Source organism: Neovison vison, chromosome 8 (genome assembly GCF_020171115.1).
Source record: "Neovison vison isolate M4711 chromosome 8, ASM_NN_V1, whole genome shotgun sequence".
In the NCBI taxonomy this organism is placed as follows: Eukaryota; Metazoa; Chordata; class Mammalia; order Carnivora; family Mustelidae; genus Neogale; species Neogale vison.
In genome coordinates, this window is record NC_058098.1 from 70,614,780 (window position 1) to 70,630,416 (window position 15,637).

General features: G+C 37.0%; 1 protein-coding gene across 1 annotated transcript in view; it reads right to left on the minus strand.

The window, feature by feature from the left end:
- Window positions 1-15,637, minus strand: part of TSGA10 (testis specific 10) — a 152,272-nt gene that overhangs the window by 68,018 nt on the left and 68,617 nt on the right. The window contains exon 15 of the mRNA XM_044263887.1: window positions 5,796-5,981. Within this exon, the coding sequence (XP_044119822.1) occupies window positions 5,796-5,981 (186 nt within the window). The remainder of the gene's footprint in view (window positions 1-5,795; window positions 5,982-15,637) is intronic.

Below are 15,637 nucleotides of genomic sequence, written 5' to 3' on the forward strand. Positions count from 1 at the left end.
AAAACCTTTGGGATGCAGCAAAAGCTGTCCTATGAGGGAAGTATATAGCAATACAGGCCTACCTCAAGAAGCAAGAAAAATCTCAGATACACAATCTAACGTTATACCTAAAGGAGCTAGAAAAAGAACAGCAAATGAAGCAAAGACAGCAGAAGGAAGGAAATAATAAAAATTTGAGCAAAAATAAATCTATAGAAAAATTTTTAAAAACAATAGAACAGATTAATGTAATCAGGGGCCAGTTCTTTGGAAAAATTAATAAAATTGTAAAACTCTGGCCAGACTTATCACAAAGAAAAGATAAAGGACCCAAATGAATAAAATCACAAATGAGAGTGGAGAAATAACAATCAATACCACAGAAATACAATTATAAGAAAATATAATGAAAAACTATATGCCAACAAATTGGACAACCTGGAAGAAATGGTAAATTCCTAGAAATATATAAACTACCAAAACTGAAACAAGAAAAAATAGAAAACTTGAACAGACCAAAAAACAGCAAAGAAATTGGATCAGAAATAAAAAAAACTCCCAACAAACACAAGTGCAGGGCCAGACGATTTCACAGGTGAATTCTACCAAACATTTAAAGAAGAGTTAATATATATTCTTCTCAAACTATTTCCCCCCACCCCAAAAAAAGGAAAGGAAAAAAAAGAAACTTCCAGATTCATTCTGTGAGGCCAGCAGTACCCTAATACAAAGTCAGATAAAGACTCCACTAAAAAAGAGAAGTATAGGAGTGACAGGAGTGTGTGGTTCAGTCAGTGGAGTGAGAGACTCTTGTTCTCAGGGTCACGAATTCAAGTCCCACATAGCATAGAGATTACTAAAAAATAAATTAAAACTTTAATAAAAAGAGATAACTACAGATAAATATCCCTGATGAGCCTGGATACAAAAATTCACAATAAAATACTGGCAAATACTGAATCCAATAACTTACTAAAAAAAATCATTCACCATGATCAAGTCTGATTTACTCCTGGGTTGCCAGGGAGGTTCAATATCTGTAAATCAATCAGTGTGTTACACCACATTAATAATAAAAAGGATAAAAACCATATGATCACTTCAACAGATGCAGAAAAAGCATTGGACAAAGTACATCGACTCATGACAAAAAAACCTCAACAAAGTAGGTTTACACAGAACATACCTCAGCATAATAAAAGCCATATACAAAAACAAAAACAAAAACAGAAAAAATCACAGCTATTATCCTCAATGGAGAAAACCTGAGAGCTTCTTCTATGGTCAGGAAAAAAGACAAGAATGTCCACCCATACCACTGTTATTTAACATAAAACTGGAAGTACTAGCCACAGCAAACAACAATAAATAAAAGGCATCCAAATTGGTAAGGAAGAAGTCAAACTTTCACAATCTGCAGATGACATGATACTCTATATAAAAAACCTGAAAGACTCCATCAAAAAACTGCTAGATGGGCATTAAAGAGGGCATGTGATATGATGAGCAATGGATGCTATACTGAACTAATGAATCACTGAACACTATATCAAAAACTAATGCTGTACTACACCTTGGCTAATTGAATTTAAAATCAAAAAGGGGAAAAAACCACTAGAACTGATACACAAATTCAGTAAGGTCACAGGACACAAATATCAACATACAGAAATCTGTTGTATTTCTATACCCAAACAAAGAAGCCACAGAAAGAAAAATGAAGGAATCAATCCCATTTACAAATGCACCAAAACCTAGGAATAAACCTAACCAAAGAGGTGAAAGACCTGTACTCTGAAACTATGAAACACCAATGAAGGAAATTAAAGATGACAAAGAAATGGAAAGACATTCCATGCCCATGGATTAGAACAAATATTGTTAAAATGTCTATATTATCTGAAGCAATCTACACATTTAATGCAATCCCTATCAAAATACCACCAGCATTTTTCACAGAGCTAGAACAATCCCAAATTTGTATGAAACCACAGAAGACCCTGAATAGCCAGAGGAATGTTGGAAAAGAAAACCAAACCTGGAGGCATCACAATTCCAGATTTCAAGTTATACTACAAAGCTGTAGTGATCAAAACAGGATGGTAATAGCACAAAAATAGGCAAATCAATAGAACAGAATAGAAAACCTAGAAATTAGCCTCAGCTATGTGGTCAATTAATACTCAAAAAAGCAGGAAAGAATATCCAATTTAAAAAGAGAGTCTCTTCAACAAATAGTGTTGGGAAAAGTGGACAGCAACATGCTAAAAAATGAAACCAGGACATTCTCTTACACCAAACATAAAGATAAATTCAAAATGGATTTAAGACCTAAATATGACACTGTTGGTGGGAATGCAAGTTGGTGCAGCCTCTTTGGAGAACAGTGTGGAGATTCCTCAAGAAATTAAAAATAGAGTTTCCCTACGACCCTGCAATTGCACTCCTGGGTATTTACCCCAAAGATACAGATGTCGTGAAAAGAAGGGCCATCTGTACCCCAATGTTTATAGCAGCAATGGCCACAGTCGCCAAACTATGGAAAGAACCAAGATGCCCTTCAACGGATGAATGGATAAGGAAGATGTGGTCCATATACACTATGGAGTATTATGCCTCCATCAGAAAGGATGAATACCCAACTTTTGTAGCAACATGGACGGGACTGGAAGAGATTATGCTGAGTGAAATTAGTCAAGCAGAGAGAGTCAATTATCATATGGTTTCACTTATTTGTGGAGCATAACCAATAGCATGGAGGACAAGGGGCGTTAGAGAGGAGTAGGGAATTTGGGTAAATTGGAAGGGGAGGTGAACCATGAGAGACTATGGACTCTGAAAAACAGTCTGAGGGGTTTGAAGTGGCGGGGGGGGGTGGGAGGTTGGGGTACCAGGTGGTGGGTATTCTAGAGGGCACGGCTTGCATGGAGCACTGGGTGTGGTGAAAAAATAATCAGTACTGTTTTTCTGAAAATAAATAAATTGGAAAAAAAAAGAAATGAGGTAGAAATATATATTGAAAGATTAAAAAAAAAAAAAAGACCTAAATATGAGACCGGAAACCATAAAAATCCTAGAGGAGAACACAGGCAGCAACTTCTCTGCCACAAGCCATAGCAATTTTTTTCTAGATAGGTCTCAAGGCAAGAGAAACAAAAGCAAAAATAAACTATTGGAATTTCATCAAAATAAAAAGCACAGTAAAGGAAACAATCAACAAAACTAAAAGGGCAACCTTGGAATGGGAGAGGATACTTGCAAATGACATTAACAATAAAGAATTAATATCCAAAATATATAAAGAACTTATAAAACTCAACACCTCCCAAATAAATAATCCAATTAAAAAGGAGCAGAAGACATGAATAGATATGTTTCCAAAGAAGATCCACAGACAGCCAACAGACACATGAATAGATGCTCAACATAACTCATCATCAGAGAAATACAAATCAAAATTACAATGAGATATCACCTCGAACCTATCAGAATGTCTAGAAACAGCACAAGAAACAACAAGTGTAGGCAAAGATGTAGAGAAAGGGGAAACCTCTTGTACTGTTGGTGGGAATGCAAGCTGGTAAAGCCACTCTGGAAAACAGTACACAGTTTCCTCAAAAAGTTAAAAATAGAGCTACCCTAAGATCCAGTAATTGCACTACTAGATATTAGCCCAAAGAATACAAAAATACTAATTCAAAGGGATACATACACTCCAATGTATAGCAGCCATTATCTACGATAGCCAAATTATGGAAATAGCCCACATTTCCTCTGACTGATGAATAGATAAAGATGTGGAACAGGGGTGCCTAGGTGGCTTAGTTGGTTAAGTGTCTGCCTTCAGCTCAGGTCATGATCTCAAGGACCAGGGAGGGAGCCCTGCTCCCGGGCTCCCTGCTCAGTGGGGAGTCTGCTTCTCCCTCTGCCTCTCACCCACCCCCATTCATGCTTACACACACTCTCTCTCTCTCAAATAAATAAATAAAATTTTCAAAAACATTTCAGGGGAGAGGCGCCTGGGTGACTCGGATAGTTAAGCATCTGCCTTCAGCTCAGGTCATGATCCTGGGGTTCTGGGATCAAGTCCCACATTGGGCTCCCTGATTCTCCAGGAGCCTGCTTCTCCCTCTGCCTCTGCCTCTCTCTCCATTTCTCATGAATAAATAAATAAAATCTTTAAAATCTTTTTTTAAAAATGGGGGGGAACATTAATCCCAGATATTAAGGCTTAACATAAAACTATAGAAGCTCCAAGGATTTATTGTTAGAAAACAGATAAAATGACCAATGGAGCAGAACAAATGGAAACAAAGTAGACAAAGTAGACTTATAATTCAGTGAAGAAAGGATGGTGGATATCCATCCACAAAGACAAAAATTACATCTCTATTTCAAACCATACATACATCAATCTCAAATGGATTAAAGGTCTAAATGTGAAGGGCAAAATTTCACATACTTTAAGAATTTTAGAAAAACTTTTAAAATATAAGAAAATATCTTTCTGGTCTTGGGATAGTAAAGGATTTCTTAGAGAAGACATAAAAACAAACCATATGGGAAAAGACTGACGATAATTCGGACAGCATCAGAATTTAAAGCTTCTGTTTATCTTGCAAGCACAGTGAAAAAACATGCCACAGAGAGAGGATAACCATGGTGTCTTTAAAAGGAATATTATCAAGAATATATAGGTAATTCCTATACATCAATATGAAAAAGATAAATAACCCAATAGAAAAATGGGCAAAAGTTTACAAAAATGCATTCAAGGGAGAATCAAGAGAAAATTTATAGAGGAGGTATTCTAAATGGCCAAGAAAGATGAAAAGATCCCCAATTTCATTTTTAATCAAGGAAAAAGAAAACAGACTATATAGGAAAAAAAAAACCAAGAATCTGAACACATCAAGTATTGATAACAATTCCATGATTTCTATTGAAAGGGTAAAACTTTGGGAGAGCACTTTGACAATACACAGAAGAGTTAAAACTGTCCATATCTTGGATCCAGGTATTCCACTTCCAGGCATTAACCCAGAGAAATATACACCCAAGAAGAAATGTAAAAGAATGTATGCTGCAGCATTTTATTATAGAAAATGTGAAGACAATTAAATTTCCTTTAATATCGGAATGAATTTTAAAAATAAAATATTTATACAATGACTACAGATGCAACTGTTTGGATATATACTGTAGATATCAAAATGGATAAATTTCAAAATTATAATATGGAACAAAAAAGGCAAAATGCAAATGGATATCTAGAGTATCACTTAAAAACTTAAATCACACAAAACAACATTATACATAACGTATGGGTAATAAATATGCAGAAAAAGTATAAGCACATACCAAAGAGTTACACAACTGATGAAAGTTATCCATGCCAACCATTAGGGAGAGAGGTCGTGAAAGGATAAATTGTTGTATCTGTAATATTTTGTTTTGTTTTTTGTTTTGTTTTGTTTTGTTTTCACAAACAGAGGGTCTTGAAGAAACTTGGAAAAATGTTAGTATCCTTCAACTAGGGAGATGGGTATATGTGTGATATTTATATTACCTTTTTTTTTTTAACTTTCTTAGTATGTTTGAAATAATTCCTAATTTTTAAAAATGCCAGATTATTCCAGTTGTAGGGCAGGTAACAGATTAAAGCAGAACAAGAGTGGATATAGGAGAATAGTTAGTCTACAATTCACAGTATATTTAAATAATTTAAATGTTTATTTATATATTTATAGAATGTCAAACAAAACTCTTTTAACAATGATGCAGAATATCCTACAAGTATATTTTCCCAAACTTACCTGCTCAACCTCTCTGTTGAGAGAATCTACTTTTTCTTTTAATCTGTTACCCTCTGCCTCAGCAGTGATAAGTTCTAATTTGAGAGTATTGTTATCTGCTTCTGCTTGACGGGCCTTATTTTCCCAGTTTTCAGCATCTTCATTGGCTTTTCGGAGTTGGTCCATCATTTGCCGGTTCTCAGATTCCTAAAAAGCAAATCTTAGGTATTACTTCAAAAGATGTAAAATGGTCAACATATGAGCAAATCAAACATTATTTGCCAAGCCATTGGAAATTTATTTGCTACAGGATGATTTGTAACATAACCTCAAGGAATCCTATCCATACTCAATATAGAATGTCAGACATCTTGTAATTAAGAAAAGGAAGTGATACCAGGATCTGCCCTGGCTCTTGAGTCACACTCATCCATCTAGTAAAGTTAAGCTGTTTACTCTTATCTTTAGAACCTGGGTGAATATGTTCTTTATTTATATTTATTTGCTTTTGTTCAAACAAAATCCTTCATTGCCTCCTTTTCCTATATATCTGTTTACTTACTACTTGTTGGTCTGATTTTTGAGTCTCTGCCTTTTGTATCTGTGTATTCCCTTGTTCTTGACTGCTTTTCTAGGCTGTACTGGTCACAGAACTTCTGACTGTTTACATATCTCAGGCATCAGCTTCTGACATTTTTGTTGGTTTGGCACATTTCCTGTCAACGCCTGACATTCATTCATTACCCCAACCTCAATTTTCTCCATCATGGACTATTCTATGATTCACTTTTATTCACCACCCTATTAATTTGCCCAAAATTACTAAGAAGTAAAATACCAAACCTATGCCAATAAACACTGTTCATAAATATACAGTCACAGTGGTCATTTGATATAGAACCACATTTTTAAAACTTTAAAATGTCTATCATGACAGACTGACTACAGTGGAATCTTATTTCTCTCTCTCTTTTTTAAGATTTTATTTATTTGAGAGAGAGAGAGGAGTGTGTGTGTGTGTGTGTGTATGTGTGTGTGTGAGGGGAGGGGACAGAGGGCAAGGGAGAGACAGAATTTCAAGCCTGACTCAGGGCTTGATCTCAGAACCCTGAGCTCATGACCTGAGCAGAAACCAAGGATGAATACCCAACTTTTGTAGCAACATGGACGGGACTGGAAGAGATTATGCTGAGTGAAATAAGTCAAGCAGAGAGAGTCAATTATCATATGGTTTCACTTATTTGTGGAGCATAACAAATAGCATGGAGGACAAGGGGCGTTAGAGAGGAGAAGGAAATTTGGGTAAATTGGAAGGGGAGGTGAACCATGAGAGACTATGGACTCTGAAAAACAATCTGAGGGGTTTGAAGTGGCGGGGGGGGTGGGAGGTTGGGGTACCAGGTGGTGGGTATTCTAGAGGGCACGGCTTGCATGGAGCATTGGGTGTGGTGAAAAAATAATGAATACTGTTTTTCTGAAAATAAATAAATTGGGAAAAAAAAAGAAACCAAGAGTTGGTCATCTAACCAAATTGAGCCACTGGGGTGCCCCCAGGGCATCTTATTTCTAAAGGAAAACAATCAGCTCCACAAATGATATACTATATTGAGTAATCATTATGAGGATAGTTTTATTTATTTATTTATTATTAATTTTTTTTATTTTTTATAAACAAATATTTTTATCTCCAGGGGTACAGGTCTGTGAATCGCCAGGTTTACACACTTCACAGCACTCACCAAAGCACATACCCTCCCCAAATGAGAATAGTTTTAAAAACATATTTTAGTACTACGGTTTGGTCAACTCCTTCTTAAAATGTCATTTATAATTTTGGTAATTAATTAAAAAGGAACTACATCTCTTTCTCTCCTACCTGTTAATAAACACTGAACATCTCTATCAGAACCATAAAGTGACCAAATTGTAATAAGCAATGTCTCACTGTAGTAAGGCTTTCAAGTCAGATTTAAGTTTTTACCAATATGATTAATCACAAGCCTGGTTGAAATTCAGTTAATATCTCCACCTTGTGGTTTGGTTACCTATAGCTAATGTAAAAGACCTTTGCCAATTCTGTTGGTAAATAAGTTAACATACTATACTACTGCATTGGCTTTCAAGATTCAGATATTCTGAAGGTGCCACTAAAAATCTGATGTGTTTTCCATCATTCTACTAAAAATAACAGTTGTGTACACAGTGTGTACCTCGGAGGTACAGAGTACAGTATACATAAACTAAATGTTATCCCTATCAATCTCCACCCTCTTTAACTTTCTGTAGTACTCACTATCTCTCTTTTTTTTTTCCAATTTATTTATTTTCAGAAAAACAGTATTCATTGTTTTTTCACCACACCCAGTGCTCCATGCAAGTCGTGCCCTCTATAATACCCACCACCTGGTACCCCAACCTCCCTTGCTTTACACTATTAGGTGAGGATGTCCAGTCTCCCCACTAACATCTGAATTCCTTGAAGATAGAAACCATTTTTTAAACACTACATTTAGTTTTCTGACTAAAATATGAGCCATCTTTTTTATTAAATGTAGTTTTATGATTCCCAGGTCACATGGTTCAAAGTTTAAGTTTAAGCAGTAAAAGTGATTGGTATTAAATGTCTCTTCTGGCCACCAAATACCTACTGCACCTCCCTCTGGGCAACCAGAGACCCTATTTTCTCTTTTTTTGTACCCACTCAAAGCAGCCAGAGCAGTGGGGGGCCCAAGACTGGCAACATTTGAAAGAAAGTGAAACTATTCCTTGGTATTCTCCAATTCCCTCTTTCAGGATCTGTTTACCACTTTCTGGTGCTATCCCCATCCCTGTACCCCTCAGCTCCCTTGATCTAAAACTGGGCTCATTGCAATACTCCCCCACAGCAAAGCTGGGGTTGTCTCAGCTGGAGTCCTTTGTGCTACCTGACTGAATTATGGATATAGCCCCTGCTAAATGATCTCTCTCTTTGTGATTTTGTTACCCTTCTCATTTATTCTTACCAACATTGCCAGAACTATCTTTCTAAAACACCAATTCTTCAAATAACTTCTGTGCTCATGTTGCAACAAAAGGTTCCTAAAAACAAGAGTTCAAACAAGTGCTTCTCCCCCTGCATTATCACCCACTTACACACTCCCCTCGAGCTATAGAACCCACTTTTCCCGCCTTACACCTTTGCTCTTGTTTTTCCCCCTGATTGGGGTGCAATTCTCTTTCCTGTTTGTCATGTCTGTCACCTCAGCACCTAGCATACTGAATGAATGAGTGAATGAATCAAGTATTCAACAATTCTTAATGGACCTATGGTTTGTTCTCTTAAGGGACTGCTGGATCCACCCAGTTTTGTGTGAAATGAATCTCTTTTAAAAACCTCATACTAGGGGTGCCTGGGTGGCTCAATGGGTTAAAGCCTCTGCCTTCGGCTCAGGTCAGGATCCCAGGGTGCTGGAATCGAGCCCCACATCAGGCTCTCTGCTCAGCGGGAAGCCTGCTTCCCTTCCTCTCTCTCTGCCTGCCTCTCTGCCTAGTTGTGATCCCTGTCTGTCAAGTAAGTAAAATCTTAAAAACAAAAAACAAACAAAAAAACACCCCTCATACTAGCCTCAAGACGTTAAAAAATAGAGCTACCCTATGACCCAGAAATTGCACTACTAGGTATTTATCCCAAAGATACAGATGTAGTGAAAGGAAGGGACACCTGAACCCCAAGGTTCATAGCAGCAATGCCCACAATAGCCAAACTATGGAAGAAGACAAGATGTCCTTCAACAGATAAGCAGGTAAAGAAGATATGGTTCAAATATACAATAGAATATTACTCAGCCATCAGAAAAGATGAATACCTATCATTTGCTTCAACATGGATGGAACTGGAAGAGATTATGCTAAGTGAAATAAGTCAAGCAGAGAAAGACAATTATCGTATGGTTTCATTTATATGTGGAACATAGGGAATAGCACAGAGGACCATAGGGGAAGGGAGGGAAAACTGAATGGGAAGAAATCAGAGAGGGAGATAAAGCATGAGACTCTAGACTCTGGGAAACAAACTGAGGGTTTCAGAAAGGAGGAAGGTGAGGGGATGGGGTAGCCGGGTAATGGGTATTAAAGAGGGCATGTGTTATGATAAGCACTGGGTGCTACATGCAACTAATGAATCGCTGAACACATCAAAAACTAATGGACTCTGTGCTGGCTAACTGAACATAATAATATTTAAAAGTATTTAAAAAACAAAACTAATGATATACTATATTTGGGCTAGCTGAACATTTTAAAAAAAAAAGCATTCTTTTCCTGAAAAAGCAAAAACAAAACCCAAAAAACCCTCATACTAGGATGCCACCAGCTGAGAGCAGCCTCATGTGTGATGTCTGAAAATACAATTCTACAACCTAAAAGACCCAGTACTTAATGGTGGAATTTCAGGTACTGTGACAGGCTAGGGAGAAAAGTCTAACACTCAATGTACTGAATGTACTGAATGTACTGAAATGAATGTACTGAAAGCTTAGTACATTAAATGTTCAGATATTCATTTATTTATATTCTACCTTCTTCCAGAATATACTTAAATGGTTCACTATGTTAGGTCTATCTTTCTTACTTGGGCCTTCTTTCCAATTACAGATGGGCCACTGAGACTCAGAAGGGTTGAGCAGCCCATCTAAATCCATGTTATTAGTGAGAAGAGGGGTCAGACTTATCTGACATTGAAGCTTCCAACTGTTTATGGTATTATGTTGTTGACACCTTAAAATCAAGACTTGTAGGAAACCACCTGCTTTGCCAATATAAGGCTGCTGCCTTACTGCCTTACTTGCAGTTTAGGTGTCCTCAGAATTTCTTTTCTCAAGGTTTTTGGTTTTTTAAAAAAAATCTTTTTTTTTTTTTAAAGATTTTATTTCTTTATTTGTCAGAAAGAGAAGGGGAGAAAGCACACAAGCAGGCAGAGAGGCAGGCGGAGGCGGAGAGAGAGGCAGGCGGAGAGAGAGGCAGGCGGAGAGAGAGGCAGGCGGAGAGAGAGGCAGGCAGAGAGAGAGGCAGGCAGAGTGAGAGGCAGGCAGAGAGAGAGAGGCAGGCTCCCTGCTGAGCAAGGAGCCCGATGCAGGGCTCAATCCCAGGACCCTGGGATCATTATCTGAGCTGAAGGCAGCGGCTTAACCCACTGAGCCACCCAGGAGCCCCTCTCTCAAGGTTTTAAACAGTCTTATATACACCAAAAATATTCAGGAAATGTTAGCAGACTGATAATAAATGAGATGTTATATAAAACAAGGAAAACAGTTTTGGGGTGCAAAGTTCCTATTAATAGTCTGAGTGATATGTAGGGAACACTATACCTATTATAGTCATCAATCCAATTACAGTATTTTATTTATTTTAAAAATTTAATTAGCCAACATATAGTATATAATTAGTTTCAGATGTAGAATTCAGTTTTTTTAATCAGTTGCATATAACACCCAGCACTCATCACATCACATGCCCTCCTTAATGCCTACCACACAATTACTGTAAGTTTTTGTCCTATAGTTAAGAGTCTCTTGTGGTTCTCCCTCTCTGATGACTTCCCATTCAGTTTTCCCTCCCTTCCCTTCTGATCCTTTGTGCTATTTCTTATATTCTACATATGAGTGAAACCATATGATAATTATCTTTCTCTGACTTATTTTGCTCAGCATAATACTTTCCAGTTCCATCCACATTGATGTAAATGAAACTATTCATCTTTTCTGATGGCTGAAAAATATTCCATTTATTCCATATATACTTATTTTCCAGATATACCACATCTTCTTTATTTATTCACCTATCAATGGACATCTTGTCCCCTTCCATAGTTTGGCTATTGTGGAAAATGCTGATATGAACACTGGGCTGCAGGTGTCCCTTCAGACTACTACATTTGTATCTTTGGGGTAAATGCCCCATAGTGTAATTGTGGGGCTACAGGGTAGCTCTATTTTTAACAGTATGGAGGTTCCATACTGTTTTCCAGAGTGGCTGTATCAGTTTGCATTCCCACCAACACTGTAAGAGGGTTTCCCTTTCTCCCCATCCTCACCAACACTTGTTGTTTCCGGTCTTGTTAATTTTAGCCATTCTGATTGGTGTGAGGTGGTATCTCACTGTGGTTTTGGTTTGTATTTCCCTGATGCTCAGTGAAGTTGAGCACTTTTTCATGTGTCTTTTGGCCATTTGGATATCTTCTTTGCAGAAATGTCTGTTCATGTCTTCTGCCCATTTCTTGATTGGAATATTTTTCTCTGGGTGTTGAGTTTGATAAGTTCTTTACAGATTTTGGATACTAGCCCTTTATCTGATATGTCATTTGCAAATATCTTCTCCCATTCATTTGGCTGTCTTTTGGTTTTGTTGACTGTTTCCTTTGCTGTGCAAAAGCTTTTTATCTTGATGAAGTCTTGATGAAGTTCATTTTTGCCCTTTCATCCCTTGCCTTTGGTAATGTTTCTAGGAAGAAGCTGCTGCGGCTGACGTCAAAAAGGTTGCTGTGCTATCTGTGTTCTCCTCAAGGATTTTGATAGATTCCTGTCTCACATTGAGGTCTTTCATCCATTTTGTGTCTATTTTTGTATGTGGTTTAAGAAAATGGTTCAGTTTCATTCTTCTGCATGTGGCTGTCCAATTTTCCCAACACCATTGTTGAAGAGACTTTTTCCATTGGTTATTCTTTCCTGCTTTGTCGAAGATTAGTTGATCGTGGAGTTGAGGGTCCATTTCTGGGCTCTCTATTCTGTTCCATTGATCTATGTGTCTGTTTTTGTGCCAGTACCATACAGTCTTAATGATTACAGCTTTGTAATAGAGCTGGAATTGTGATACCACCAACTTTGGTTTTCTTTTTCAACATTCCTCAGGCTATTCAGGGTCTTTTCTGGTTCCACAAAAATTTTAGGATTATTTGTTCCATTTCATTGAAAAAAGTTAATGGTTTTTTGATAGGGATTGCATTAAATGTGTAGATTGCTCTAGGTAGCATAGACATTTTTACAATACTTAATCTTCCAACCCATGAGCATGGAATGTTTTTCCATTTTTTGTGTGTCTTCCTCGATATCTTTCACGAGTATTGTATAGTTTTCAGAGTAGAGATCTTTTAACTGTTTGGTTAGGTTTATTCTGAGGTATCTTGTGATTTTTGGTGCAATTGTGAACAGGATCAAATTCCTTGATTTCTCTTTCTGCTGCTTTATTGTTAGGGCATAGAAATGCAACAGATTTCTGTGCGTTGAAAAATAAAAATATATATATATAGTCATAGGATTATGACTTTGCTGAATTCCTGTATCAGTTCTAGCAATTTTTTGGTGGAGTCTTTTGGGTTTTCCAAATAGAGTATCATGTCATCTGTGAAGAGTGAATGTTTGACTTCTTAGCCAGTCTGAATGCCTTTTATTTCTGATTGCTGAAGCTAAGATTTCCAATGCTATATTGAACAACAGTGGTGAGAGCGGGCATCCATGTCATGTTCCTGACCTTAGGGGAAAATCGTTCAGTTTTTCCCCACTGAGAATATTTGCTGTGGGCTTTTCATATATGGCTTTTGTGATAATGAGGTATGTTCCCTCTATCCGTACATCATGGAAAGTTTATATCAAGAAAGCATGCTGTATTTTGTCAAATGCTTTTTCTGCATCAACTAAGTGGATCATATTGCTCTTATCCCTTCTTTTATTAATGTGATGTATTCATGTTGATTGATTTGTGAATACTGAACCACCTTTGCATTCCAGGAATAAATCCCACTTGGTTATGGTGAATAATCCATTTAATGTACTCTTGGAGCCTACTGTTTAGTATCTTGGTGAGAATTTTTGCATCCATGTTCATTAGGGATATTGGTCTGTAATTCTCCTTTCTGGTGGGGCCTTTCTCTGGTTTTGAGATCTAATGCTGGCCTCATAGAATGAGTATGAAAGTTTTTCTTCCAATTTGATTTTTTGAAACCGCTTCAGAGGAATAGGTATTAGTTCTTTTTAAAATGTTTGGTAGAATTTCCCTGGGAAGCCCTGCAGCCCTGGACTCTTGTTTGCTAGGAGATTTTTGACTACTGCTTCAATATCTTTGCTGGTTATAAGTCTGTTCAGGTTTTCTATTTCTTTCTGTTTCAGTTTTGGTAGTTCAAATGTTTCCAGGATTGTGTCCTTTTCTTCCAGATTGCCTAATTTGTTGGCATATAGTTGCTCATATATTCTTTAAATTGTATTTCCCTGGTGTTGGTCATGATCTCTCCTCTTTCATTCATGATTTTATTTGGGTCTTTTCTCTTTTCTTTTTGGTAGATCTGGCTAGGGGTTTATCGACCTTATTAATTCTTTCAAAGAACCAGCTTCTAGTTTCACTGATCTGTTCTACTAGTCTTTTGGTTTCTGTTTCCTTGATTTCTGCTCTAATTCTTATTTTTTTTTTTCTTCTCTGACTTGGTTTAGGTTCTATTTGCTGTTCTTTCATGAGCTCCTTTAGGTGTAAGGTTGGCTTGTGTACTTGAGACTTCTCTAATTTCTTGAGAAAAGCTTGTATTGCTAGGTACTTCCTTCTTAGGACCACCTTTGCTAAATCCCAAAGGTTTTGAACAGTTGTAGTTTAATTTTAATTTGTTTCCATGAATTTTTTTAAGTACTCTTTAGTTTTCTGGTTCACCCATTTATTCTTTAGTAGGATGCTCTTTAACCTCCAAGTGTTTGAGTTCCTTCCAAATTTCATCTTGTGATTAAGTTCAAGTTTCAAAGCATTGTGGTTGGAAAATATGCAAGGAATAATCCCAATCTTTTGGTACCTGCTGAGACCTGATTTGTGACCCAGTATGTGATCTATTCTGGAGAATGTTCCATGTGCTCTCCAGAAGAATGTGTATTCTGCAGCTTTAGGATGAAATGCTCTGTCCATTAAAAAAAAAAATTCAAATTTCCTTGTTGATCTTCTGCTTAGATGATCTGTTTGTTGCTATGAGTGGGGTTTTGAACTTTCCTAATAATATTGTATTATTATGAATGTGCTTCTTTAATTTGGTTATTAATTGGTTTATGGGATTGGCTGTTCCTAAATTAGAAGCATAAATATTTATATTTGTTAGATCTTCTTGTTGGATAGACTCTTTAGGTATGATGAAGTAGTCCTCTTCATCCCTTACCGTATACGGTCTTTGATTTAAATCTGTCTAATGTGAGAATTGCTACCTCAGCTTTCTTTTGATGCCCACTGGCATGATCAATGCCACCCCCTCACTTTCAATCTGGAGATGTCTTTAAGAATACGTATGTCTTTAAGTATACAGTATATGGACGGGTCGTCTTTTTTTATCCAATCTGATACCGTGTGTCTTTTGATTGGAGCATTTAGCCCATTTATATTCAGAGTAACTATTGAAAGATATGAATTTATTGCCATTGTATTACCTGTAAATCCTGTTTCTGTAGATTGTCTGTTTCTTTCTAGTCTATGTTATTTTTGGGCTCTCTCTTCACTTACAGGATCCCCTTTAATATTTCTTGCAAGACTGGTTTAGTGATCACAAATTTCTTTATTTTCTGTTTGCCCTTATAGCTCTTTATCTTTCCTTCCATTCTGAATGACAGCCTTGCTGGGTAAGATATTCTTTGCTGCATGTTTTTCTCATTTATTGCCCTGAATATATTACTCCAGCCCTTTCTGACCTGGCAGGTCTCTGTAGATAGGTCTGCTGCCAGTCTACTGTTTCTACCATTGTAGGTTAAGGAGCTCCTGCCTCAAGCTGCTTTCAGGATTTTCTCTGAAATAAGCAAGCTTCACTATTATATGTTGGGGTGTTGATCTATTTTTATTGATTTTGGGAGGCATTCCCTCTACCTCTTGGACTT